The sequence below is a fragment of the Pan paniscus genome, chromosome 13, assembly GCF_029289425.2.
Source record: "Pan paniscus chromosome 13, NHGRI_mPanPan1-v2.0_pri, whole genome shotgun sequence".
In the NCBI taxonomy this organism is placed as follows: domain Eukaryota; kingdom Metazoa; phylum Chordata; class Mammalia; order Primates; family Hominidae; genus Pan; species Pan paniscus.
Window position 1 is genome coordinate 105,383,256 of NC_073262.2, and position 26,832 is coordinate 105,410,087.

The 26,832-nt window shown below is 39.5% G+C and overlaps 4 protein-coding genes across 25 annotated transcripts in view; 1 reads left to right on the top strand and 3 right to left on the bottom strand.

Annotated features, from left to right (window-relative positions):
- Positions 1-16,935, top strand: part of FAM117B (family with sequence similarity 117 member B) — a 134,340-nt gene extending 117,405 nt beyond the window's left edge. Inside the window, exons 5-8 of the mRNA XM_008974205.4 lie at positions 2,745-2,888; positions 4,422-4,647; positions 6,441-6,561; positions 12,640-16,935. Of these exons, the coding sequence (XP_008972453.2) occupies positions 2,745-2,888; positions 4,422-4,647; positions 6,441-6,561; positions 12,640-12,958 (810 nt within the window). The 3' untranslated portion in view covers positions 12,959-16,935. The remainder of the gene's footprint in view (positions 1-2,744; positions 2,889-4,421; positions 4,648-6,440; positions 6,562-12,639) is intronic.
- A 3,955-nt stretch (positions 16,936-20,890) lies between these two features.
- LOC106634527 (phosphatidylinositol N-acetylglucosaminyltransferase subunit Y-like) lies at positions 20,891-21,106 on the bottom strand. The gene has a single exon (XM_055108993.2). The coding sequence runs from the start codon at positions 21,104-21,106 to the stop codon at positions 20,891-20,893; it is 216 nt and encodes a 71-aa protein (XP_054964968.1).
- A 132-nt stretch (positions 21,107-21,238) lies between these two features.
- Positions 21,239-22,313, bottom strand: LOC100985449 (protein preY, mitochondrial-like). Its single transcript, XM_034953883.3, has 2 exons — positions 22,277-22,313; positions 21,239-21,561 (listed from the first exon to the last, which is right to left on the bottom strand). The coding sequence occupies exons 1-2, from the start codon at positions 22,311-22,313 to the stop codon at positions 21,239-21,241; spliced, it is 360 nt and encodes a 119-aa protein (XP_034809774.2).
- Positions 22,314-23,136: 823 nt separating this feature from the next.
- ICA1L (islet cell autoantigen 1 like) overlaps positions 23,137-26,832 on the bottom strand; it is a 68,707-nt gene continuing 65,011 nt past the window's right edge. For all 22 annotated transcript variants that reach the window (XM_034954830.3, XM_055108989.1, XM_034954826.2 and 19 more), the window contains one exon: positions 23,137-26,813. In XM_034954830.3, coding sequence (XP_034810721.1) covers positions 26,698-26,813 — 116 coding nt within the window. In that variant the 3' untranslated portion in view covers positions 23,137-26,697. The remainder of the gene's footprint in view (positions 26,814-26,832) is intronic.

Sequence of the window (26,832 nt, forward strand, 5' to 3'; positions counted from 1 at the left end):
TTATGTAACCAGATAGATCTTTCCAAAAGTAATACTGTGACAGTAAAAACATTTTTAATTTAAAAATCTCTACATAGATTTTGGAAGTGGTTCTGTTAAATAAATAAATCATATTGTGAAAATGGCCATACTGCCCAAAGTAATTTATAGATTCAATGCTATTCCCATCAAACTACCATTGACATTCTTTACAGAATTAGAAAAACTATTTTAAATTTCATATGGAATCAAAGAAGACCCTGTATATAGCCAAGACAATCCTAAGCAAAAAGTACAAAGCTGGAGGCATCATGCTACCTGACTTCAAACTATACTATAAGGCTACAGTAACCAAAACAGCATGGTACTGGTACCAAAGCAGACATATAGACCAATGGAGCAGGACAGAGACCTTAGAAATAACACCACACATCAACAACCATCTGATCCTTGACAAACCTGACAAAAACAAGCAATGAGGAAAGGATCTCCTATTCAGTAAATAGTGCTAGGAAAACTGGCTAGCCATATGCAGAAAACTGAAACTGGACCTCTTCCTTATACCTTATACAAAAATTAACTCAAGATGGATTAAAGACTTAAATGTAAAACCCAAAAGCATAAAAACCCTAGAAGAAAACCTAGGCAATACCATTCAGGACACAGGCATGGGCAAAGACTTCATGACAAAAACGCCAAAAGCAATTGCAACAAAAGCCAAAATTGACAAATGGGATCTAATTAAGCTAAAGAGCTTCTGCACAGCAAAGGAAACTATCATCAGAGTGAACAGGCAACATACAGAATGGGAGAAAACTTTTGCAATCTACCCATCTGACAGAGGTTTAATATCCAGAATTTACAAGGAACTTAAATTTACAAGAAAAAAACAACCCCATCAAAAAATGGACAAAGGATATGAACAGACACTTCTTAAAAGAAGACATTTACACGGCCAACAAACATGTAAAAAAAAAATATGAAAAAAAGCTCAACATCACTGATCATCAGAGAAATGCAAATGAAAACCACAATGTGATACCATCTCACGCCAGTCAGAATGGCAATTATTAAAATAAGTCAGGAAACAATAGATGCTGGTGAGTCTGTGGAGAAATAGGAATGCTTTTACACTGTTAGTGGGAGTGTAAATTAGTTCAACGATTATGGAAGACAGTATGGCAATTCCTCAAGGATCTAGAACCAGAAATACCATTTGACCCAGCAATCCCATTACTGAATATATACCCAAAGGATTATAAATCATTCTACTATAAAGACACATGCACATATGTGTTTATTGCAGCACTGTTTACAATAGCAAAGACATGGAACCAACTGAAATGCCATCAATGATAGACTGGATAAAGAAAATGTGGTACATATACTTCATGGAATACTATGCAGCCATAAAAAGGAATGAGATCGTGTCCTTTGCAAGGACATGGATGAAGCTGGAAGCCATCATCCTTAGCAAACTAACACAAGAACAGAAAACTGAACACCGCATGTTCTCACTCATAAGTGGGAGTTGAACAATGAGAACACATGGGCACGTAGAGGGGAACAACACACACCAGGGCCTGTTTGAGGTGGGAGGTGAAGAGAGGGAACTTAGAGGACTGGTCAATAGGTGCAGCAAAGCACTATGGCACACATGTACCTTTGTAACAAACCTGCATGTTCTGCACATGTATCTTATTTTTTTTAAGAAGAAACAAAAACAATAATAAATCCCCCCCAGAATATAAATAATTATATAGATTAATCTGTTCTCATGTTGCTGTAAATACCTGAGACTGGGTAATTTATAAAGAAAACGGGCCGTGCATGGTGGCTCACGCCTGTAATCCCAGCATTTTGGGAGGCTGACATGGGCGGATCACAAGGTCAGGAGTTTGAGACCAGCCTGGCCAATATGGTGAAACCCCGTCTCTACTAAAAATACCAAAAAAAATAGCCAGCTGTGGTGGCGGGTGCCTGTAGTCCCAGCTACTCAGGAGGCTGAGGCAGGAGAGTCGCTTGAACATGGGAGGTAGAGGTTGCAGTGAGCCGAGATCACATCACTGTGCTCCAACCTGGGTGACAGAGTGAGATTCGTCTCAAAAAAAAAAAAAAAAAAAAAAAGAAAGAAAAGAGGTTTAACTGACTAACAGTTCTGCAGGCTGTACAGGAAGCATGATGCTGGCATTTACTCGGTGTCCGGGGAGGCCTCGGGAAACTTAAATCATGGTGGAAGGCAAAGGGGGAAAGACACAGATCACATGGCCGAGCAGGAGCAAGAGAGAGAAGTGGGAGGCGCTACACACCTTTAAACAACCAGATTTCGTAAGAACTCACAGTACTAAGAGGGACTGTGCTAAACCATTCATGAGAGATCCACCCCCATGATTTGGGTGAGACATCCAAACTGTATCATTGTGGCACTAGGAGAGTTTAAAGTTATATTCTGAAATCTGAGCTCTGTTACAGTCGTAAAAGAATTTCTGAGGTTGACATTCTTTTACTATATTTATTTATCCCTGTTCCTTTGCAGTCGTTCACAGATGTGAATAAATGTTCAAAATCCTACCTTCATTGTGTGGGATTTGGGTTTTAAATTATATTTCATACATGCTAAGGAGCAGGTTTGGTCACTCACACTTTTTGTGAGGCCTGTAAACTTTGATTTATTTTTGAGTTACTTATGTCTGTTGGAATTACGCTTCAGACTAGAAAATTAAAAGGTAATATTAAGCCTCTCTTCTCCATCCCATTTTCTTAAGGCTCCTGTTCCAAAGAGTGCACTTATTCCTGTAATTCCCATCACCAAATCAACAGGCTCCCGGTTCCGGAATAGCGTGGAAGGATTGAATCAGGAGATTGAAATAATAATTAAAGAGACTGGGGAAAAGGAAGAGCAACTTATAGTAAGTGATCTTGTATCTTAAAATCATTCTTGAACTCTTATAATTATTAAAAATGCACAGTTTGGGTTTCCATATTTACTTGGGTTTCTTCCTTCTCATTGAGAGAGCAAAAATTTATCTCTTTTGAAAAATCTTTGACCTGGGCGAGTGAATGAAAAGTTTTCATTTTGTTGCATGTCATAGAGGCAACTGATCTGACTTGAATTTGGATTACTGAACAGAAACTATTTTTTGTTTGTCTGTATTTAGAAACCATTAGGTGATATACTTCTTATTTGCTGTAACTCCATTTAACAAAAGTTTAGCTTACTAATTATGGGGGGCAGAAGTTTACATGACATTGAATACCTTCTAAGCATGAATCTGTCTGCTCCTTTTTTGAATGTCAGTGACTATTTGGTTTTGGTTGACATGCTAGGCTATGTCATCATAAAGTACATTTAGAAATTATCTGGCTGGGCACAGTGGCTCACACCTGTAATCCCAACACTTTGGGAGGCCAAGGTGGGCGGATCACCTGAGGTCAGGAGTTCAAGACCCATCTGGCCAACATGGTGAAACCCCGTCTCTACTAAAAGAATACAAAAATAAGCTGGGCATGGTGGTGCGTGCCTGTAATCCCAGCTACTTGGGAAGCAGGGAGAATCGCTTGAACCCGGGAGGTGGAGGTTGCAGTGAGCTGAGATCGGAAAAAAAAAAAAAATTCTGCCTATTCTCTTTACTGACTAGAATACACATGAGAATAGTTGCTATGTAAAACAGAAAAATTAACTGTTTTGGTTTAAAAACCATGCCACAGAGTATATTTATTTATCTAACCGTCTCTCTATTCTTCAGTGAAGGAGGAATTGAGTATTGTATTGATGCTTAAGGTCCTCTCCCTTAAGATAAAAGGTTGCTTTAGCTTAGAGAAAATACAGCTCCCCACACCCTCTCCTCCATCCTGCTTGATGGGGTACAGATTCCCTGATGTAATAAAGGTAAATGAATCAAAAATGTGCAGGGAGTTGGTTTCCTTGCTAAGTGATCCACACAGGCTTTCCTCTGTGTGTGTACTTGATTTTCTCCCCATCAACAGCACTTCTGTGATTAACCTTTCCCCCATTTAGGAAGGTTGACTTGAAAAAATCCTTTCAGGGCGTGGCATCAGTGTTCCTGGTTCACATGATGAATAACCTTTTTCCTCTAATGTGGAACCTAGTGTTACACCTAGATTTCATGGCCCTCATTTATAATTTTTAAAATAACCCTTAGCACACGATAAGTGATTCAGTACAATTCATTTATTCAGCAAGCATTGGCCACCTGCTGTATGCCAGGCCTTGGGAATACAAAGTCTTCACCGAAGACTCTCAGTGTGGGGGTCAGATTAGACAGGGATGTCACTAACGTGCAACATGAAATCCTAATAAGTAGGAAGAGATTTCTGATTTGTGAGTCTCTGGCACTATATGGGAAGGTTGACATTGGGTTCATTGCTGGTGATTCGAAATTAATTATAAATATACCTATGTTTTTACAATTTTGTAACAGCCGCAAGATATTCCAGATGGCCATCGTGCTCCACCCCCCCTTGTACAGAGAAGTAGCAGCACGCGCAGCATTGACACACAGACCCCTGGTGGGGCAGACAGGGGAAGCAACAACAGCAGCCGTTCCCAGTCCGTGTCCCCAACATCGTTCCTCACCATTTCCAATGAAGGTAGCGAGGAGAGTCCTTGCTCAGCGGATGACCTGCTTGTTGATCCCAGAGATAAAGGTACAGTGCTGGAGGAATGTGCTACTAGATGATAACGGAATACCTCCTCTCGTATCATTCATTCTATTCATTTTCTAGCAGAACACACACACTCGAGGCTACTCAGTTAATGTGTTCAAGGCCTAGGTTTTCAATTTGGAGTGTAAACAGGTTTGACTGTCATGCTCAGTTGATGGTCTAGTTGGGCAAGTTTATGAGCTTTTGTTAGTTTGTAGCTCTTTTTTTGCACTTGTTAATACAACTTCCTTATTGGTGAGAAACATTCTTTTTGGAATAAATGAGATGAGCACTTGCTCTGAAAAGCACTTTGGTCTCTGTCACCTGATAGTCATGATTTTATTACCTTAATGCTTTTTAAATCAATACAAAGCCTTGAAGTTAGTGTTTTTTAGGATCTATACTTGTGACATTTTAAACAAGGATTAAACAGATTTATATCAATGCAGGATGAGTGTTTAAAGCAAGGCTGATGTAAAACGTTGGAGGGTACTTTTAAAAATAACCTTAAAATACCTTAGAAGTTACTTGGAAATAGAAGCAGTTTGAATGTTAATTACAAATATTCTTGCCTTTTGAAACAAATATTAGCCTTGCATCTATGTCAGGACAGTATTTTCTTAGCCCAATCCTGGTTGCGTTGTGTACTTGAAAGCAATAATAATGACATTTATTTATAAATTCTAAAGCTCAGTTCAGTAGTCATTTATTTAGAACCTCCTCCATACAGTGTGTTGAATGTCCTAAAGTGCTCTGCTGTTAGGACTGGCTGCTACTACTACTCATCACCCAAGACATTAAAACTGTGACAAGCGCAGAAGACAGACGATTCACTGAAGAAGTTACTTTAAACTGTGGGAAGTTGTAAACTGTTACTCTTTGGACTTTTATTGCTAGCTTCTAGGTCTGATAAAACACGGGTCAGATAAAATCTGGCCCTTGATTTCCCATACTTTCTACTTCTACGTCAATAACATGTAGAAAGTCTATAAATAAATAAACTCAATAAATGTTGTGTCCTGATCCATTTGATTTTAGTAGCTGGTTGGCCTCTGTGAATTTCTTTTGTAGGAAAACTGGGCTGTAGTGCTGCTGCCAGCAAGGAGTTTGTAGCTTAGCTGGTACAGACTGAAAATTTAGAACAGATATTTAACATATTAAAATTTTTAAGTTAATATAAATTGAGGATATCAGCACTAAACAAGAATATCAGAGTAAAGAAATGTTCCTCCTGATAGGGTTAATTTAGAAAGATTTCAAAAAACTTGAGTCAGAGCCAGACTTTGAAGGACCTTTTGGAAAATAAACAGAACTTACCCCTTTTAGGTAAGGGGAAATTCATAGGCAAAAAAAATGTTTGGCATCCGGTAGCTCTGACTACCTGGAGCAAAGATTGTAGCCAGGGAGCAGAGAAATCAAACTGAGAAATTTTGAAGCACAGGCCAAGAATTAGTCATCAGCAACCAATGAAGAACCATTTCAGATATTTGTACTGGGAAAAATGGAAGTAGTGTTTGAGTGCATTTGTTTTGTAAAGAATAGAAATAAGGCAGCCAGCTAGATCAGTGTTCACTACTGAGGATTATGTGATACAGGCCTAGGCTATGGTAATTGTAAGTGGAAGTGAAATAAATATTTTATTTGTGTGTGCATTTATTTAACAAACATTAATTATCTCCTTGATTAATAAAGCACTGTTCCTGCCCTCAAGTAGTTCATGGTGGGCTAGTCCAAGAACAATTAAATATAGTATGACTATACATTTATGTAGTAATCTAATGTGTCATTTCTTGCAGAGAATGGGAACAATTCTCCTTTGCCCAAATATGCAACCTCACCAAAACCTAACAACAGTTATATGTTCAAAAGGGAACCTCCTGAGGGCTGTGAAAGGGTCAAAGTCTTTGAGGAATGCTCGTAAGTATCCCTTCCACCATCCCCACAAAAAAACTATTATGAGCTTTTTTTTTTGAGATAGGATCTCACTCTGTCATCTAGGCTGGACTGCACTGATGCAGTCACAGGTCACACTGCAACCTCTACCTCCTTAGCTCAAGTTATCTTCCCACCTCAACCTCCCAAGTAGCTGGGAATACAGATGCACGCCACTAGCCTGGCTAATTTTTTTTTTTTTTTTTTTGAGACAGAGTTTCACTCTGACACCCAGGCTGGAGTGCAGTGGCACAATCTCAGCTCACTGCAATCTCTGCCTCCTGGGTTCACGCCATTCTCCTGCCTCAGCCTCCTGAGTAGCTGGGACTACAGGCGCCTACCACCACTCCCGGCTAATTTTTTGTATTTTTAGTAGGGATGGGGTTTCACCGCGTTAGCCAGGATGGTCTCAATCGCCTGACTTCGTGATCCACCCGCCTCGGCCTACCAAAGTGCTGGGATTACAGGCATGAGCCACTGCGCCTGGCCTAGCCTGGCTAATATTTTAAAGTTTGGAGAGACAGGGTCTCACTGTGTTGTCCAGGCTGGTCCCAAACTTCTGGGCACAAGCAATCCTCCTGCCTCAGCCTCCTGAAGTGCTGGGATTGCAGGCATGAGCCACTGTGCCCAGCCTATTATCAGCATTTTTAAGTAAGCTGAAAGAATAGTATAGTGATCACTCATATGTCTACAACTCAGATTAGATAATAGCTAACATTTTGCAGTATTTGCTAAAAGTAACCACAGTACTACTATATAACCACAGTACGATTATCTTAGAAAGTTGACAGTAATGCTTAATATCAGCTAATACCCACTTGTTACTCAAATTTCTTTAGTTGTTTGCAAAATGTCTTCTGTGGCTGTCATTTGTGAACATGTATCCAGTCATGTTTACATGTTGAATTTAGCGGTATATAGGTTTGGCTGCTGCTCCTGAACGGGGGAGGTCCCAAAGGTCTCAGCAGCGTGGGAAGGCTAGGTCGGAGTTCCTGCCGAAGGGACCTGTGTGGTGCTGCTGAACCACTGTGATGTGGCATCTCCTTTCACTGAATTCCACAACAGAGTTTCCAGGGCTGGGGATGGTATTTCTGCCTCCCCTCTTTGTCTTCGCCTTTCCTTGGGGATATTTTTCCTTTCATGTATTTACCATGCTTCCCATGGGTTAAGGCAGTGTCTTGTCAGGGAACCCAGGATTGTGGGGAAGCTGGTTGTCTAACCCAGTCTCAGTTTTTCTAGTGTAGAAGCCATGAATTGTGCTGGGCAGAATAAGGGTAGGGTTGTCACAGATGTGGAAGTCTGATTCTCAGTTTTTTCACTTCTCTGTGGCCCCAGGAACTGTCTCTTCATATTTGAATTCTAGGATATTGCTAGTAATCATCTCAGTAATACGTATTTGTTTTTGGTTTTCTGTGGCAGGGAGTGGAACCATGTGTTTCTTTGCCACTATTTTGGAACTGGAAAGCAGAAATGGGCTCATTCTATTAGGTTAAAATCTGTTGGCCCAAATGTACTTTTTTGGAGTTGTGCCTGCCCCCCTCCACTGCCAGCCCTGCTGAGACAGGTTCTCACTCTGTCACCCAGGCTGGAGTGCAGTATTGGAGTCAACAGTTCACTGCAGCCTCGACCTCCCCGGGCTCAGGCAATTCTCTCACCTCAGCCTCCCAGTTAGCTGAGACCACAGGCATGCCACCACACCCAGCTAGTTTTTGTAGAGATGGGGTTTTGGCATGTGCCCAGGCTGGTCTTGAACTCCTGGGCTCAAGTGATCCACCCGCCTTGGCCTCCTAAAGTGCTGGGACTATAGGCATGAGCCACTGCATCCGGCCTAAGTTGAGCTCTTTGATTTACTCATTGGCCCTTAGGATTTGCCTAAGTGCTAAATGTAGAGATTTGGTTGATTGGCTCCAAAGCATTTTGATTGTTTTTAAGAAATGACTTTAAATATTTGTTGGGTGGTGTCCTGTGGTACCTGCCTTAGACTATTGCATTTGGAAAGTTTCTGAGGACTCAGTGTCTGAGCTATGTACTACTACATTATTTATCTTTAAAGGGAGAGAAGAAAAGACCAGAGAGGTGTGTGTGTGTGTCTGTAGATAGATCAAACATAAGATAAACCCTAACATATTACATGGTTGGGTTTTTTGTTTTTGTTTTTATTTTTTTTCTTGAGATGGAGTTTCACTCTTGTCACCCAGGCTGGAGTGCAATGGCATGATCTTGGCTCACTGCAACCTCTGCCACCCAGGTTCAAGCAATTCTCCTGTCTCAGCCTCCCAAGTAGCTGGGATTACAGACACCCACAACCATGCCTGGCTAAGTTTTGTATTTTTAGTAGAAATGGGGTTTTACCATATTGGCCAGGCTAGTCTCGAACTCCTGACCTCAGGTGGATCTACCACCTCTGCCTCCCAAAGTGCTGGGATTACAGGCATGAGCCACCGTGCCTAGTCATGTTACATGTTTTATGGCACATCGATCTGTTAGTAGAAGGTAAACCTATTCTTTTTTTTTTAATGTAATGTTTATTATACGTTTTACTGGTAGAAAGACTGTGTAACACTATTAATATTTTAATCACGTTCCAAAGACAAATTAGCAGTCGTAACTAAGTGTGGATATCTAAGAAGTAATTTTAACCTTTTGTCAATAAAATAAGTTACTCAAAGTCTTTTAAAAAAATTAGTGTCTTTTTGTCCCAGATATGTCAAAATTAGAACAATAACCACCGTGCACACTACAATGAAAGCAAGGGTAGATTGTTGGTCCCAATGTAACATTTTAGCTTTAGCCATTCTTTTAAGAATACTTTTCTCACTAAGTCTTACTTTTGCTTTAAAGTACTAACTCTGACCTGAACTGGGGGGTCGGGATGGGGTGAGGAGTGATCTCTGATTTCTAGAAATGTGTCTGTTTACCTGAAAGAAAATAGGTGGTTGGATTTGTGCCCAAAAAGGACAAAACCAGATTTTGTACTTCTGTCTCTATAATCTTTTTGATAACAGCACATACCATAGCCATGTCATCTGCACTTAGTAAGTCCTTTTTAATGAAGTTGAATATACTCTTTCCTGATCCCAGCTAATGAAGTCCTTAGATTCTTACACATGATGGCTTCTTTGCAATATAGAGGCATTTTTAAGTTATATCTACTTTGAGACACAATCCTTTTGGAATAACTGCTTAAGAAAAAATAAAATTTTAAAAACAGCGTGAATTTTTTTCTTTCTATGTATGGTTTGTAAGTTGAAGAGTGCTTTGAAGTAACGTTAGTATTTGCAGCTTCTCCTAGCATATGTGTAGGTCACATATCCTGTGGTGGGTCATGTTTTTCTTGGGTGATGCACTCTTAGAAGCCACAGAGGTTAGGAAAGTGATTCTTCTTGGTGGGCTGGAGTAATGACAGGAAGAAGAAGGCACAGGGAGAGTTTTTTTGGTGCTTTATGTTATATTGGTGTTAATGTTCTGTTTCTCGATCTGATCAGTTAGACAAGTTATTACTGTTTACATTATTTTGTGTGAGGTATATCGTAAGTCTGTTTTCATGAAAGCAGCAAGGAAGTTAAATGGTTTTTAGATTCCTGTCATTAAAAAAACAATTCCAGATCAAAAACTTTATCTAAATCAGGAAGTTTGTACTTCAGAAATGTAAAGTTTCATCCCAGAGACCTATTAGCAGCCACGAGTCTTAAGTCTTTTTTTTTTTTTTTGAGACGGAGTCTCACTCTGTCGCCCAGGCTGGAGTGCAGTGGTGTGATCTTGGCTCACTGCAAGCTCCACCTCCCGGGTTCGTGCCATTCTCCTGCCTCAGCCTCCCAAATAGCTGGGACTACAGGCGTCCGCCACCATGCTTGGCTAAATTTTTGTATCTTTTAGTAGAGACAGGGTTTCAACGTGTTAGCCAGGATGGTCTCGATCTCCTGACCTCATGATCCGCTCGCCTTGGCCTCCCAAAGTGCTGGGATTACAAGCGTGAGCCACTGCGCCTGGCCTTCTTAAGTCATTTTTAAGAAGATAACCTCAAACAAATAATTAAAAATCTAGCCCTCATTTGGATGGAACTGTTAAAATTAGCTTTTCATTTTCTACAAGAAGTTTTTCATTCTACAAGAATGAAAGTTAACTTCGGTAATTCTGTCTTCAAAGGAAAATTTAAGGCATTATTTAATTATGGAAACATAACCTCAACTTCCTCAAGTTCAGTGTATTGAAAATCATGCTCTCAGATGATAAAAATAGAAGGGTGTATGTTGTTCTTATCAGTAATATATCCAAATATACTTGTGGCACTAAAAGTACTCAACTATTCTACAAAGAATAGTGCCCAAGTTGAACATAACCTACATGATGTATTTTTCTTTGTTCTTAATTGTTATATTTGCCAAAGCTCTCCATAGTGTTCACTGTTAATAAAAATCTGCCCACCTAATCATTGTCTACTTGGAACACACATCTTTTTGGTGTCCACTCCCCATCCGCTGTTTACTCATTCTTCAAAACCCAGCTCAGAGGGTTACTACCAAACCCTCCCTCTTCCTACAGGCCACAGGTTATCCACCCCCTTGTGCTACCTCTAAACCTTTTTATAAACCTCTGTAATCATGCCTGTTAGATTCTCTTGTGGCTGTCTTAACCTCTTCTGTGCTGTGGACAACTTTGGCAGTCTGTGTGGTAAAGCTTGTGGATCCCTTCTCTGAATAATGTTTTAAATGCATCATATACACAAGATTATAAAGGAAGCTAGTTATGTTGAAACACAGCTCTGTCCCCATCACTCCTCACCCCACAAGAACTATAAATTTAGTCCACCTCCTCCTTGTGGATTGTTTCAACTTTGTATCCTCAGAATTTAGTGCACACTTGCATTTTTATTGAACTGATTTAGATTTTGTGTGTGTGTATGAGACAGGGTCTTGCTCTGCTGCCCAGGCTGGAGTGCAGTGGCCCGATGATGGCTCAGTACAACCTCCACCTCCCAGGGCCAAGCTATCCTCCCACCTCAGCCTCCCAGGTAGCTGGGACTACAGGTGCATGCCGTCAGACTAGATTATTTTTTTTTTGAAGGTTTTTATAAAGACGAGGTCTCACTATGTTGCCCAGGCTGGTCTGGAACTCCTGGGTTCAAGTAAGCCTCCCCGCTCAGACTCCCAAAGTGCTGAAATTACAGGTGTGAACCACCATGGCTGGCTGATTTAGATTTTTATTGTCATTGGAAGAGATGAGAATCAACCTAAGTCTTGATTTATTTAGGTTCTCCCACCTTAGTTCTGTGGCATTTCTGTGTTACTTTAACAATGTATTTTTTTATACTTTTAATTTTCATGAAATACCATTAATACCAATATCTTTTTCAACAATTTGGGTTAATTTTCAGGAGGACCTAGGAAAAGGGAAGGATTTGGCTTTAATAAAAAGCTTTCAAAGCAAAGGAGTTTTCATTTTGATTTCACATTTACATGATATTGCTCAGAAAACTATCAGGGTTAACTCAAAGAATTGTTTCCATCAAAGAGATTTTTACAAGCACTTGAAGAGAAAAGCCAGGCCTACCATAGTTTTAGTCATGCAATGGTGGAACTTAGCAAAAGACGGACATTGTATATCTTTAATTTCCTTGCTGTCTCCTTCCAGTATATTATAGACCTCGGAAAAATCATGGCAGTGGAATATACCATACATAAAGGCATACATGTCTTTAAACATCTAGATTTTCTTCTGCTATAGGAAATTCATTATTCCCTTGACCGTCTTAGCTCATCATTGACATGCAGTGCTCATCGGGCTGAGCCACCTGCATGGTAACGGGGCTGTCAAGGGAACTGAAAGCAGCAATGATGATGGGGGCTTCTTGCATTCTAAGATACATATGTTGAATCATATGTCAGATAGCACTTTTGGTCCTTTATGTTTGAAGCGGGGGGACAGAGCTTGAGTTTTATATTCCTTTTCTGTGATGTAAGTTAACTGTTTTTAAAAAATAAAAGAGCTTGTTTCCAAGCTTTTTTTTTTTTATTTTTTAAGTTCAGTGACTTAAAAGCATTGGGTTGTCTGTTCTATGTCTAGGCCAAAACAGCTTCATGAAATCCCAGCCTTTTATTGTCCTGACAAAAACAAGGTGAATTTCATTCCTAAAAGTGGATCTGCTTTCTGCCTCGTCAGCATCCTCAAGCCACTCCTTCCTACCCCGGATCTTACACTCAAGGGCTCTGGCCACAGCCTGACAGTCACCACTGGCATGACAACCACTCTGCTGCAGCCTATTGCTGTGGCCTCCCTGTCTACAAACACAGAGCAAGACCGAGTCTCTCGAGGAACAAGTACAGTCATGCCATCAGCTTCTCTACTCCCACCACCAGAACCAATTGAGGAAGCTGAAGGATAGGTCACAGTGCAACGTGGCTGTTGTTCTGGGAAATTGGGAACCTCCTCAGATCACTGGATTCTGATGGCATCGTGCGCTTCTGGTCGGCTGTGATGTGCTCCAGCTTTCCAGTGACATGTGACGGCGAGGCTTCTGGAAGAAAGGATCCCCCGTGACGGCTCTGCCCCACTTGTGAACGCCAACCCTCAGTGCTTAGCCTGCTTTTTATCAAAGCACTGATTGAAACAAGAAAGGTCTCATTCTTTACCTTTGGAGAGACAATATCACGTTTTTGTTTTCGAATTAGACTTCTTTAAAACATACACACACACACACACACACACACCCCCCTGATCCTTGCCAACATGATTCCTAAAGGGAGATGTGACTGATGCTGCAAGAACCATCTTTTCTATGAAAATGACTATTTTATAATATACCAATGTTACATTTTCTGAAACGTAGCAAACAGGATATTCAAAAGATTCTTTGGTGGCCTCTGTTTCTTGTTCCCTTTCTAGATGTGTGCTTTTCTCAGCTGTTTTCAGCTTTGGGACCAAAGGGATTGTTGACGTTTTCCCAGCAATCTTAATCTCATGACTATGTTCTTCTCCCAAACAAGGATTGATAGGTAAATGCATTGAACAAGTATATATAAAAAGAGATTAAAAAGCAATATTCGTACATTATGTGATTTATGTTTTTGATGTCAAAAGTTTGTGCTTTGGGTGAAATATTTGTATAACTGCTGTTTTCTTCACTACTCCTGTACACATTTCACCATGTGGTCAGAAAAGTTGTAGTCTGAAGACAAGTGCTTTAATATGTTCTCACCCATATTGGAACTTGATTTAAAAGTCAGTGAGCCAAAAGGAAACTATCCAGTGTTGATTGCTAGCTAAGAGTAAGGAGCCCCTTTGGTTTTCTGTGATATATATATATATCACACGCTCTCCCTCCTTCACCACAGGTGTCATTCTACCTTTAATCATCACTGTATCATAGCCCCAAAGAGATCCTGAAATGGCTGTGCATGGATTTCCTCCTTTGCCCTTGTGATGTTGTTGTCTTGTGGATTTGGTTGGGCTAGTAGTTTGCCAGGAGTGTAATCCAGTGGATAGTGATCCAAACTGTAGCCGCAGAATCCTGTGACTGACATTTTTCTTTGTGGTGGTGGTTGGCCCTGAGATTTGTTGCCTACAGATTTTGCTAATTTACCCCCCTAACGCTTCACATAGTGGGGAAAATACACAAGAAGAACTTGAGTATGAACGATAAGCACCTTTGAAAACTCCATACAGTTTTGGATTAGGGCTCATCCTAATATAAATCACTGCCAGTATCACATGACATCAGTATTTGATTTCTGGGTATGTGGTAGTGAGATTAAGGAGCAGCTTTTTTTTTTTTTTTTTTTTTGAGACAGAGTCTCACTCTGTCACCCAGGCTGGAGTGCAATGGCACAATCTCGGCTCACTGCGACCTCTGTCTCCCAGGTTCAAGCAATTCTCCTGCCTCAGCCTCCCAAGTAGCTGGGATTACAGGCATGTACCACCACACCCAGCTAATTTTGTATTTTTAGTAGATATGGGGTTTCACCATGTTGGTCAGGCTGTTCTTGAACTCCCGACCTCAGGTGATCTGCTCGTCTTGGCCTCCCAAAGTGTTGGGATTACAGGCGTGAGCCACCACGCCCATCCAGGAGCAGCTCTTTTTAAAAGTGAGTTTCAGCAAACAGTATTGAATAAAAGCATCTTTTTCATATCTTCATATACTACTTTATGATGCAATAATTTACTGTTCCTATACATATTATAAGGTAGAAAAAAGTTTTTAAATCCTTATAAAGAGGATGCAGTTTAGAAGGTTAATATGTCAGCTTACCCAGACATATTCTATCAAGGAAAACCTAGTGATAGCAATAAATCTTTGGAAAGGACTTCTTATACTCATGTACCTTTAAAACATCTAAGCAATTTAAAATAATCCCTGTTGAGTTTAAATTCGAGATGGATTTAGGTAAATCAGATAAATTCAACATTTGAATAAATCCGTCAGGTTTTAGATGGTGGGATTGATGAACTTTGGTACTTTCTCAATCCAAAACTAATTTGTTTGGAACTAGTACGTTATGGCTTCTCAGTCATGAAAAGCTCAGTTATTTGGGGTCTACATTTTCTCACTGAGAGCCTTGATATTTTGCCTTCTTTGTTATGCATTATAACTTGACTGTATCACCACTGAGTATCTGCTGTATCAGAAGTTCAGAAGAAAAGGTAAAACTGAAATCAGAATGGGGGTAGAGGAAGTTAAAAACAAGTTATTTAAAAAGAACTCTTGGTTTTTGGATGACTTGAATTCTGTTAAATCTGTGTTCTTGGCCTTGCACTTCCGTTCCTCTTCCATCTCTATCCCTGCTAGTCACAATGGCATTTTAGAACTAGAATGCCACTCTGTAGAGGTTTTCCCTTTTGCTCTGTTGTGCCTATTTGTCTAATTCATATCTTTCTGTGGAGTTTCATATGTCCTTAATCTAAAGTAACTTAAAATTGGAATGGAAGAACAAGTTTCAGAATTATTTACAGTCTTATAAATAGAACTTCTAGTGTAATGTTTGGTTGTAAGGAGAATGTGAATTTGCAGGTAAATGAATTGTATGGCAACCAGACAGATCCCTGGGGTTTGGGAGAAATAGAGCTTGAGATTTGAAAAAAAGGTACAAGGTACAAAACAACTCTAACTGCCAGTGCCAAAGGGCTAATTTTTAAGCATGTAAGCTTTACCACAGTCTTGAAAAAAATATTAACCATAGGTTCATTCAGCTGTTTTATTTAACCCTTAGTTCCCTGGTGGTTGATTTTTTTTTTTTTAATGGGTCTCCAGCTTTCCAGTGAAATGTGACACTCTCAATAGAATGCATAATGTTGGTTTCTAAAGTTACACTCCATAATTATTGTTATTCTGTAGAAAACTGTACAGAAGGTAAATAGAATAGCTTCAATGGGAATATAATTTAAATTTTTTTAATTTTATAAAAATTTACTTCCATTGCATTAAAAGAAATGGGTAGCATGTGTCTTTCAGAGAAAGGAGCTATTTGGTTATTCACTTTGTCAATCTTAGGTTTTTTTAAATCTTTAAACAATTTCTTCTTTGTGATGATAAAAATAATATAAATTTACTGTTTCTGATCATGACTGAGTCTATTACTTGTCATGGCTTTTGTAAGCAACTGTGTTTTAAAAATACCGGTTTTGCCTCTTTGGTTACATGTGGTGAGCATGGATGTCAAGATTATTTTTCAACTAGATTATTCAATTTGTTTTATATTTCTTATACTTAATACTTATGACTACAGTCCAAATCAGTCTTTTAGAAGGTGCTCTTGCTAACTGTGGAATATTTGACGACATGAAAGTCCTTTTTCTTTGCTTTCAGTGGTTGGCTTTCACTGAAAGAAAGTGTAAAAAAAGTCAGAATTTATAGCTTTCACTATGTCCAAGACTAGGACTGGGTTATAAAGATTTTCTTTTGTGAAGGAAAATAAAAGAAAATTTGCCACTACTGCATTTACTTTACTATTGTAAACTTAAGATTCATTCCTTAGTCTTTGGAATTTTGATGTCTCAAAACCAGATGAGTGGAAGTGCTGAATTTGCAAAATAAAGCTAAGAATGCTTAACTCTGCACTTTAAGTTTTACTCTGACCAAACTGAAGATGAGCAGAGCAGCCCTGAACAGCATTTTGTTTATACAGTCTTGTTTAAGAATAGAATTTTTTTAACTCTTCATTTTTTGTCTCTGTGGAAGCTGTGTAACTCTTTTTAAAATGCAATTTAAAACATTTTGTTATTCTAACAATTCTCTCAAAAAACAGCATTTCCAATGGTAATCGGTATTGTTACGCTGTACTTATGTATTCCCTGTACCTGAACACTTGTTGCTGCCTCACAAGAAAATAGAACTTTTATGTTAAAAATAAAGTCTGTTCTTCTTGAGTTTTTTTCTGTGAATTTTTATGAATATTGTCCAAATTCAAGTTACATTTCTTTTTGGACTGGTTATTTATCTAGCTTTTAAGCGGTACATTGTTTTTCTCAGACTAATAGAAAAATTTGTTTGTGTTCAGCAGCAAGTTCCTTGCTACCCCTCACTTGCCCTAGAACTGAAAGTACCTGCTCTTTGGGGTAAGTGCTAGGCACACATTAAAATATAAGCAGCACAGAGAGATACCCACGCGTGAGGAATTCACTGCTTCAGAGTTTTGTTAGAGGTAACTTAGCTGGGGCAGTCACTTACATTCATTATAAAGTATATGAGAGGAGTTTTTTTGTTTTAATTCTTGGTAATTCAGCCATATTCTTCCTTTGTGACAGTGGCTTATATATGCAAGACAGTCGTTGGGTTTCAGGGGACAGTTGTTGAGTTTTGGGGATTTTGTCTGTATCCACACAACAGAGCTGGTCAGAAGGCTACACTGTAATAACTTAGAAAGCAGGGACACATTTTAATGACATAAGTCACCACAGTAATTTGGTCACCAAATTAATTTTTTTTTGTTTTTGAGACAGAGTCTGTGCTGTGTTTCCCAGGGTGGAGTACAGTGGCACAGTCACTCAGCTCACTGCAGCCTCAAGCTCCTGGGCTGAAGGGATCCTTCTGCCTCAGCCTCCCAAGTGGCTGGGACCACAGGTATGTGCTACCACGCCTGGCTAATTATTTTATAAATTTATTTTATTTATTTATTTTCATAGAGACAAGGTCTTGCCACATTGCCTAGGCTGGTCTCAAACTCCTGGCCTCAAGTGATCCTCCCACCTCTGCCTCCCAAAGTGCTGGACTCAAGGGATCCTCCTGCCTCAGCCTCCCAAGTGGCTGGGACCACAGGTATGTGCCACCATGCCTGGCTAATTTTTATATGAATTTATTTAATTTTTTTTTTTTCGTAGAAACAAGGTCTTGCCACACTGCTTAGGCTGGTCTTGAACTCCTGGCCTCAAGTGATCCTCCCACCTCTGCCTCCCAAAGTGCTGGGATTATAGGTGTGAGCCATTGTGTCTAGCCTGTTAAAATTTTTGAAATATTATTTCTGAGCAAAAAAGTTAACCAGAGTTTGGGGATAGCTAATATATTTACACAATAATTTAACATAGTATCAAATGCAAAGAGAATTCTAAAATTGGCACGTAGAGTTTTCTCCCTTTCTTTCTTAGTATTCCCCCACCCCCACCTTTAAAGAGGTTGAGGAGAGCAAATATGTGAAATACAGTCCTTGTAGTCTCTTCTTCATAGCACTTCCCTGCTAATGTGTAACAGACACTGGTTTTTTTCCTTTGCTAAGATTAGGTGTGCTTTAAAATATGTTTTAGTATGATAATGCCAATAGCCTTTGTAGCTCTTTGAATCAGTGTTTTCCCAACTGTTTGGGTCTTGAAATGAACTAAATGGGTTCAACCAACTTTTTAAAAAATGAAGCAGAATAGAAAACATAAGTATATTCATACATAAGGAGAGTAGTTTTCATGCGTAAAACTTTTGTTAGAGATATATACGTATGTCCTAGCTTGTAGTATAAAAAGTATTTCTCACTGAAGATTGTATTAAAACGATATGAAGAATATTGCTGTAGCTACAACTTTTAGGTTTGTCTGGTATCTTAATGCAGGAATGAGACAGGAGTCTTGAAGACATTGTTTGTACTTCTCTTTACTACATAGCTCCAAAATTTCTAGGTTTTATAAAAACAAACCAAAAAAACCAGAATTCTCTTTCATCATTTTGCATCATCCTCAAACTGAGAATTTATCTCCATATATTCTAACTTTGATTTTATGCACTAGTGTGGATTAGTCCTGCTGAATCATTGTTTTATAGAAGACTATCTTGGAGGCTCTGATAGTTAAAAACCAGGAGTATAACCATTTGTCTCAATTCTATATCTTAAGTAATTATTTTTTAGATCATTGGGATAATTGAGAGGAGAAACAGAAAGTCCTAGATTTAGGGCCACAGTTTGGGTGCTAGTTCTGGCTCTGATGCGTAATGTTTATGGGATCTTGGGCCAAGAAGTCACCTTTGTGAACCTGTTTTATTTGTGTGATTAAGGAAATGCTGACAATAGTGCTATCACTTAGAAAATATGAAACTGTAAGCAAACATTTATCTGCCTTCATATTTTGTCACGTAAGTTTATTCATTCCATAGGGGAGCCAGTGGTTTTTGGTCATGGGAAGTGTTCTCATAAAATTCATTTTAGCTTGTAAAGTTTAAAATCGTCAAAGATAAACTGAAATTGTAATAAAAATTGATAATGCCTCTTGATAGCTTACCAAATATCGGACACTTTACATATTACTTTTACCCTAATCTTTATAATAACCCTTTGAAGCCAGGTACTGCTATTTTTACTATCATACAGATAACAAAATTGGAATTAGGTTGACTTTTCCATGGTCACACATCTGGGAAATGTCAGAGACTGGCTTTGAACCAAGTCTGACTCTGGAATTCAGAGTTAATCATGTAGTCTTACTGCTACTTTGCTTGCACCAGTGACACTGGTAAAATAAAGATGTTGGAGTCATTGCAGATTATGTGACATTGGGCCACACTGCCTTGTTCTTTGTGATCCTCTTCATTGCTACAGCTGCTGGCAGCTTAGTTCAGAGGGTCAAAAGAAAGGAGCTAGTTAGTTATCGGCTCCTGATCAAGGATGTTAGTGACACATTCTCAAACTCTCTGGTTTTTAATGTTGCTATAGCTGCAGAAAATAAAAAGAAATACTCTTTAATTTGGGGAGCACATGTTTTAGAGAGGCAAAAACGAACTTCAGTCACATTTCTGGTGGGTTTTTAATTCACCTGGCTTTTTTGAGGGAAAGACTTATATAGTTGGTTTTTTGCTCAGGCTGGAGTGCAGTGGGCAATCGCGGCTCACTGCAAGCTTCACCTCCTGGGTGCAAGCAATTCTCCTGCCTCAGCCTCCCCAGTAGCTGGGATTACAGGCGCCTGCCACCAGGCCCGACTAATTTTTGTATTTTTAGTAGAGACGGGGTTGCACCATGCTGGCCAGGCTGGTCTCAAACTGTCGACCTCAGGCAATCTGCCTGCCTCGGCCCTCAAAGTGCTGGGATTACAGGCTTGAGCCACCTCACCCGGCCTATAATTGGTTTTTAAATCTCTGTGACTTGGCATGCCCATTTAAGAGAGAGGGGACAGTAAAATCATCCGGATCACAATTCAAATGTGTGCTTGAAGGCACTACAAAAAAATAACCAAAAATATGTTAGTAGTGGTTATTCCTAGATGGTAGTGCTATGGCTGATTTTTTTCTTTCAGAAGATATTACTTTAAAATGGGAAAAAAGAAACAACTTTTTATTTTTTTTTTAATTTTTTATGAGAAAGTGTCAACATCTTTATTGCTAATATAAGCATTTAATGTCAAAGAAATGAAGGTAATTTTACAAACTCAATTTTCGTAAGTACATGAAATTTCTATTTGATTATGTGGTTTTATATCACATTCGTTCAAATGCATTTCTTTCCCTTAGAGGGACTATTCCAACATCACTCCTTTGGAATTATTTCAGTCATCCCTAACATGTGACCACCAAAGACCTTGAAGCTAAACAAAGAAAACAAAATTTCAATGACTCTTAGATGAATGGAATAAGAAGTAGTCATCACATGTCAATTAGGGATGTTTATCTCCAACAAGACACTGTCAAAATGTTTCTTCTGATACAGCAGTTATGTCAGAGCCTTCAAAAAACACGGGCAGAACAAGAGTACAATAAAAGAAGCATCTGCAACTTAAGCCTTCCACAGTCCTAAGCCTGATATGCTCAAAGCAAAGCCTCTTTCCCACAAACTAAATTCCATCCATTTGAGCTTTCAGAGATAGATGCCCAAGAGCTATCATTAATATATACAGCATATTGACTCTAGTTGCATCAGTTATGCATGAAGAGTTTAATAACCATCCAGGTCCAAAGGTGGAAGAATACATACACCGGTATGGTAATAGGCAAGAGCAGGCTGTAAAAGCAAAGGCTAGCTGTGCAAGTGCCGCCCTGTGGGAAGTTTTCTTCTACAGAGGCTGAGTGGAACAGTCCTGCTAAAGAAACCAGTGGAATAAGAACAGTCAACGTAGAAAGAGACAGAAACATTCTCTTCCGCTTATTACTTGCCACTGTGTTTTAAAAGGTATATGGTACTAAGAAGAGTTGGCTGTTTTTTTTTTTATTTTTTTAAATTATGAACTAGCGCTGCTCCACTTCTTGCTTCTTTGATGCGTCATCCTAGCTGCCTAATATGATAATATTAGGAATCCCATCAATGATTGGATAAGGTATTCTCAACTCTTCATTAATCAATTCATTTGTTGATGCTTCATATCTGAGCGGCTTCTTGGAGAGCGGGCACACCAGGAACTCCAGCAGCGCCGGATCGAAGGCGCGGGGCGGCTCCTGAGTCTTCTTGCTGCTGTCGGCCAAAGGCCGTGACCCCGACGCGTGCAGGCACCTACGGGCGACCGCGGACGGCGGCGCGCGCGTTCCCCGCAGCGCTGAGGCGAGCCTGCCGCGCGCTCCGCTCAGCGTGGTCTGGCAGCCGGAGACCAGGCCTCACTGCGCCTCCAACAGCCAGGGTCGAGCCCCTGGCTCCCCGTTCGTCCAGGCCAGCTCAAGAAACAACTTCTTCTTTCATGTTTTTTGTATGTGTTTTTTAGGTTATGGTCAGTGAGGTTTAGCCACAAGAGATATCACAGGAGAGACACAGGCAAAAAAGTTGTAATATACTCACAGGTCCTAGAGAGACCAGTCACTGCATGCTGAGAGGGGGTCACATGGGAGGGGGCTCAGCCAAGCAGGTGGGGAGCGGAGAGGCCTAAGACATGGGCAGGAGCCTTTGGGTCAGGGAGAAGCACACAAGAAAAAGAGAATTTCACTGGTGCATTTAAATGTTACTAGGTCATGGGCAAGGTAGCAAGGGAAACTTGTGGCAGGGGCCACCCATATCACACTGGGCCAGGTGCTCACAGCCTGTTTGTGGAGATGTTGAGGCAGCAAGAAAACCGGAAGTTTAAAACGTACACTACAAATGTAAAAACATACACTGCAAAATCTCACCCACAACACCAGTCAGAACTTCATCTCCTTTTTGTATTTACTCTTTGGCCAATGAGTGGTTAACTTACACCACTGAGTGAAGAACCATGTTTTGACTTTAAATGCCAAGGACAGTTTGTTTTGAACTCTTTAGTAGTCTTTTAAATGGTACAGAAAAAGATGGAAAAATAGCTTATGTTGGGCTTCTGGATGTGACCCATCTTTACCAACCATTTTTCTTATCTTGTCCCATAGTTTTCTTTGCCATGTTTAAGCACTTTACTGTTGCATGAAATGCATTACTTTCAGTTCTACTGAATATTTTAAAGTTCGTTTTTCCTTCCTAATTTCTATATTCCAAAATTCTGGGACTGCTTCATTGCTCAAGGTAGAGAAATGCAGGGCCCTGCCAACACTATGGAAGACAAAAATAACTGAATCAATTCTGGCTCTCTTCTTTTTATTCCTGCCTTCAGTAAGTCAGGTTACATACTATGGCTTATATTTAATTGTTTGTGTCTAGGCTCAGATTTTTGATATTTGATAGTTTTTGTTACTGAAAGTATTTACATAAATAAAGTACATTATATTATTTCCCATATCTTACATAGTCCCCTTGTATATGAAATAAGAACGAATTCATCTCACAAGGATTTTCTTTTGAGACGGAGTCTCACTCTGTCACCCAGGCTGGAGTGCATGGCCTGATCTCGGCTCACTGCAACCTCCACCTCCCGGGTTCAAGCAATTCTCCTGCCTCAGCCTCCCAAGTAGCTGGGATTACAGGCATCTGCCACCATGCCCAGCTAATTTTTATATTTTTCATAGAGATGGGGTTTCACCATGTTGGCCAGGGTGGTCTCAAACTCCCAACTTCAAGTGATCTGCCTGCCTTGGCCTCCCAAAGTGCTCTTATATAGGCGTGAGCCACCGTGCCTGGCCTTACTAGGATATTAATTGCCCTGGTTTTATTTTCGTTCTCCCATGTCCGTATCAACTCAATGTACTTTCCTAATACTATGATCTTGAGGTAAAACCCAAGTTTTTGAATAGGAAAACAATAATTGTACTAAAAACTTTAGGAAACAAACTCTTGTTTTATGCCTTCTTGCAATCTTTATTAAAAGAGGCTCAGAAAAATAGAGCACATGTAAACTTCCTTCGTTCTAATGCTGTAAGACCTCTACATTTCTAGATGGTCTATACAGATACGTGAAATATTTATAGTTAAAATACAAAACACTTTTTCAGTGTGCAAATACTGAAACCTGTTTGTTGAAATACAGTTTGTTTCTAATCATATCAAGGTTCTACAATTAATGAAGGATTTCAAAAACATACAAAATTACACCAATCTGATCTTATTATGCCCTGGTATTCCTGCATCTCCTAAAAAATGGTTGTAGACACACTAGGCAAAGTTTAGCTCGTCTGGTGTTTTTTTAGACTTAAAACACATTTTTATCCAGTATAAAATAAAGTATAGCTATTTCTCCCCATTTAACATAAAAAATACCTATTTTGAGGGTTGTTCTCAGCCTACCATTGGTTAAGGATAATTAATTTACTTCTTATTGAATGGATTATCTAGATTGAGACAAAAAGCAACCAGTCATTCTCTGTTCTGTGCTTATCCCGTCCTTTCCCTCGTTTCTTCAGTGTGGTGGTTTTTTATATTAGCAGTATTGGTTTAATAGAGCAAAATTTCTTTCTGACCACAAAAACTGCTGAGCTTCAAATAACTAATCTTGAGAAAATACGAATGTGGTTACCTTCATCTTAATATAGTTACTGATATGCTCTTCAAAAACAGTGGTTGGACTTGTTGGAAGTTAGAACTGGACTTGCTAAGGAAGTTAATGTTGCTCTGGGTTAAATGGGAAACATACTCTGTTGAAAGAAGAAATGTTATAGAAACTAGTAACAGAATAATAAAAGTCCCTTGTATGTCTCCATTTCGGGGGAACTTTTGCTTTTGGAAAATTTAGGGTGTTCCTAGTATGGACTTTGGGTTTCTGCTTTGTCTGCTTGTTAAAGTATCTGTATTCGATAACAGGGACTTCCTTGAACACATGTGAGGGAGATAAATATCTCAGAACTAATGCATTAGCAAGGTGACCACTACAAAGAAAAATGGTACAAACTCTCAAGACATAAAGTTAGCTTTTTTTTTTTTTTTTTTTTTTTTTGAGAGAGTCTCTCTCTGTTGCCCAGGCTGGAGTGTAGTGGTGCAATCTCGACTCACTGCAACCTCTGCCGCCTGGGTTCAAGCAATTCTTCTGCCTCAGCCTCCTGAGTAGCTGGGATTACAGGCATGTACCTCCACACCTGGCTAATTTTTGTATTTTTAGTAGAGACAGGGTTTCACCATGTTGGCCAGGCTGGTCTCGAACTCATGCCCTCAAATGTTCCACCCGCCATGGCCTCCCAAAGTGCTGGGATTACAGGCGTGAGCCACCATGCCCAGCCAAAGTTTTAGCATTTTTTGAGGCACTCAAAAGTTGAGAGCATCAGAGTCACCATGGGTATAGAATTCAGATTGGGATTCGTAATCATGATCTTGGTGATTGGAACTTGGCAGAACAGTGACAGTATTACATTCTGGGAAATTTCACTGAGTATAAAGGAAGACTTAAGTCTTCTGAAGAGATAAGTAATGGCTCATTAAAATCTAAAAGAAATAGGAGTAATATGAAAAGATTTTATGGAAAGACTTCATACCTTTTTTCTGAGTCAATGTTTCTGACCTTCAGATAAGGTCTTTCCAGCCTATACTGTACTTGGCCATTGTAGTAGTTTTCTGGAGAGCCTGTGGGCAGTTACTATTGTAGATGGCTATGGATGGGACATGGACTGCATTTTACCTACTCTGGTCCAGTGTTTTCTATGTACCATGACAAACATTACAAGCAATCCTTTTCTAAATAAGTCTGTTTAGAATAGAACTAAGAGCACATGGAAGCTACTGTGAATAACTTAGTTAAAATGTCTTTTTTTTTTTTTTTTTTTTGAGACGGAGTCTTGCTCTGTTGCCCAGGCTGGAGTGCAGTGGTGCCATCTCAGCTCACTGCAAGCTCCGCCTCCCAGGTTCACGCCATTCTCCTGCCTCAGCCTCCGGAGTAGCTGGGACTACAGGCACGTGCCACCACGCCTGGCTAATTTTTTGTATTTTTAGTAGAGACGGGGTTTCACCATGTTGGCCAGGATGGTCTCGATCTCCTGACCTCGTGATCCGCCCGCCTCGGCCTCCCAAAGTGCTGGGATTACAGGCGTGAGCCACCACACCCAGCCAGTCAAAATGTCTTCTTATGGAAATGCAATGGACTGGATGACAAATATAAAACAAACACACACTTGGGAAATTGCTTCAAAATTAAAGGGTGGGCAATTTAAAAGGACAGGAAATTGAGTGATTGATGTGTGTGTACAGTAGCTACGTTTTTATCAGCTTACACTAACTTCCATTAAATAGCCTTCCTCTCTAATACTTAGGTTCTAAACCCTGTAGGGGTAACAGATTTTGCTTAGTAATCAAATAGAACCTCAGATCATGTCACCCACAGAAAGAGGGAAGTAGAAAAATGAGACACTCCCTTATTGATCACACAGAGCTTTCTGTATGTCTGCCAGAAAGTATTCTGGGTTAAATAATTATGTCACAAAATATGAGATAAGTATGCAAATATATGTAAGGATAAAGTGTTCATAAGTAAGTGTCTCCCTCATTCAGATAGAAATTTCTAGGTATTTCAGGAATACTATTGCCAGTTGCTTAGGGAATATTCTCCCCTCATTTTATTTATTTTCAGGAATAATATAAATACTGCATACTACTATATAGCAAGTGTATGAAAAAGTGGGTCTGAAGACACTTGTACAAGCCTTAAGTATTACTGTGCATTCTGAGTTTTAGGAGATGGGAAGATAGATTTTTCTGTTTCTGCAGAGGATGGGCTTAGCAAATTAATTATCCTGCTACTTCCCCTTCAAGATTTAATAATGGAATTAGGGAGTGTCCATTATTTTGTATGAATGAAAAAACATTACATTTTAGCCTCCAAATGAAGAAAAACAAGTACCAAGTTTCTCTGTGATTTCATTAAAGCAAACTGAGTTCTCAAATCTTTCTCTCTCTAACCCAAAACAAAGCTGGTCTGGTTCTAATGGTGTTTTCCAAAACAGAAAATCCTCCTCGCTACTATTTCATTTAAAAACTGACCCCAAACCACAACCCAATTTACATGCTATCTATCTATCTTTGTTATCCACATATAAAATTCTCACAGCCAGCAAGGCAACTTAAAAGGGTTTCCAAAGAAATAAGCTCAACTCCATATTGACAGAATTATTCCTAGCCGTTATTTTGACATAAATTTCAGTATCTAAATATCGCAGACTCTGTGGTTTCTAGAAACTTCCACATAGAAGTTTCTAATATTTTCCACATAGTACCAACAGCTGCAAATCCAAGATATGAAAGATGTGTACTTATTCAAATGTGGTCTTTACCATCTGTCTAAAGTTGGCTGACAGGTGTTATATTCACAAACACCGTGCTTTTGTGTGCGGGTTACAATCTAAATCCTTTCCACGAAGGAAATACGTTGCAAAATTCATGTCTCAAGGCCACTGAAGTGACATTATAACTTCAGTCAAGCATTAAGAAGTTCATCATCTGAGTGTCCAATAGCATCTGGGTTTGAAAGTGGATCCAAGTCTGCAAACAGATTGAACCAGGCTGACATGTCTTGGTTGCCATTGTTGGGGGCTATTAAAAAAGAAAAAAA

Bases quoted from the DNA above. Each gene is read 5' to 3' on its own strand.
- LOC100985449 (XM_034953883.3), bottom strand. From the start codon at position 22,313: ATGGCAAAGAAAACTATGGGACAAGATAAGAAAAATG. The intron at 21,562-22,276 runs GTTGGTAAAGAT...AGGCGCAGTGAG, and splicing joins GGGACAAGATAAGAAAAATG to GCCTGGTCTCCGGCTGCCAG.
- LOC106634527 (XM_055108993.2), bottom strand. From the start codon at position 21,106: ATGTTTCTGTCTCTTTCTACGTTGACTGTTCTTATTCCACTGGTTTCT.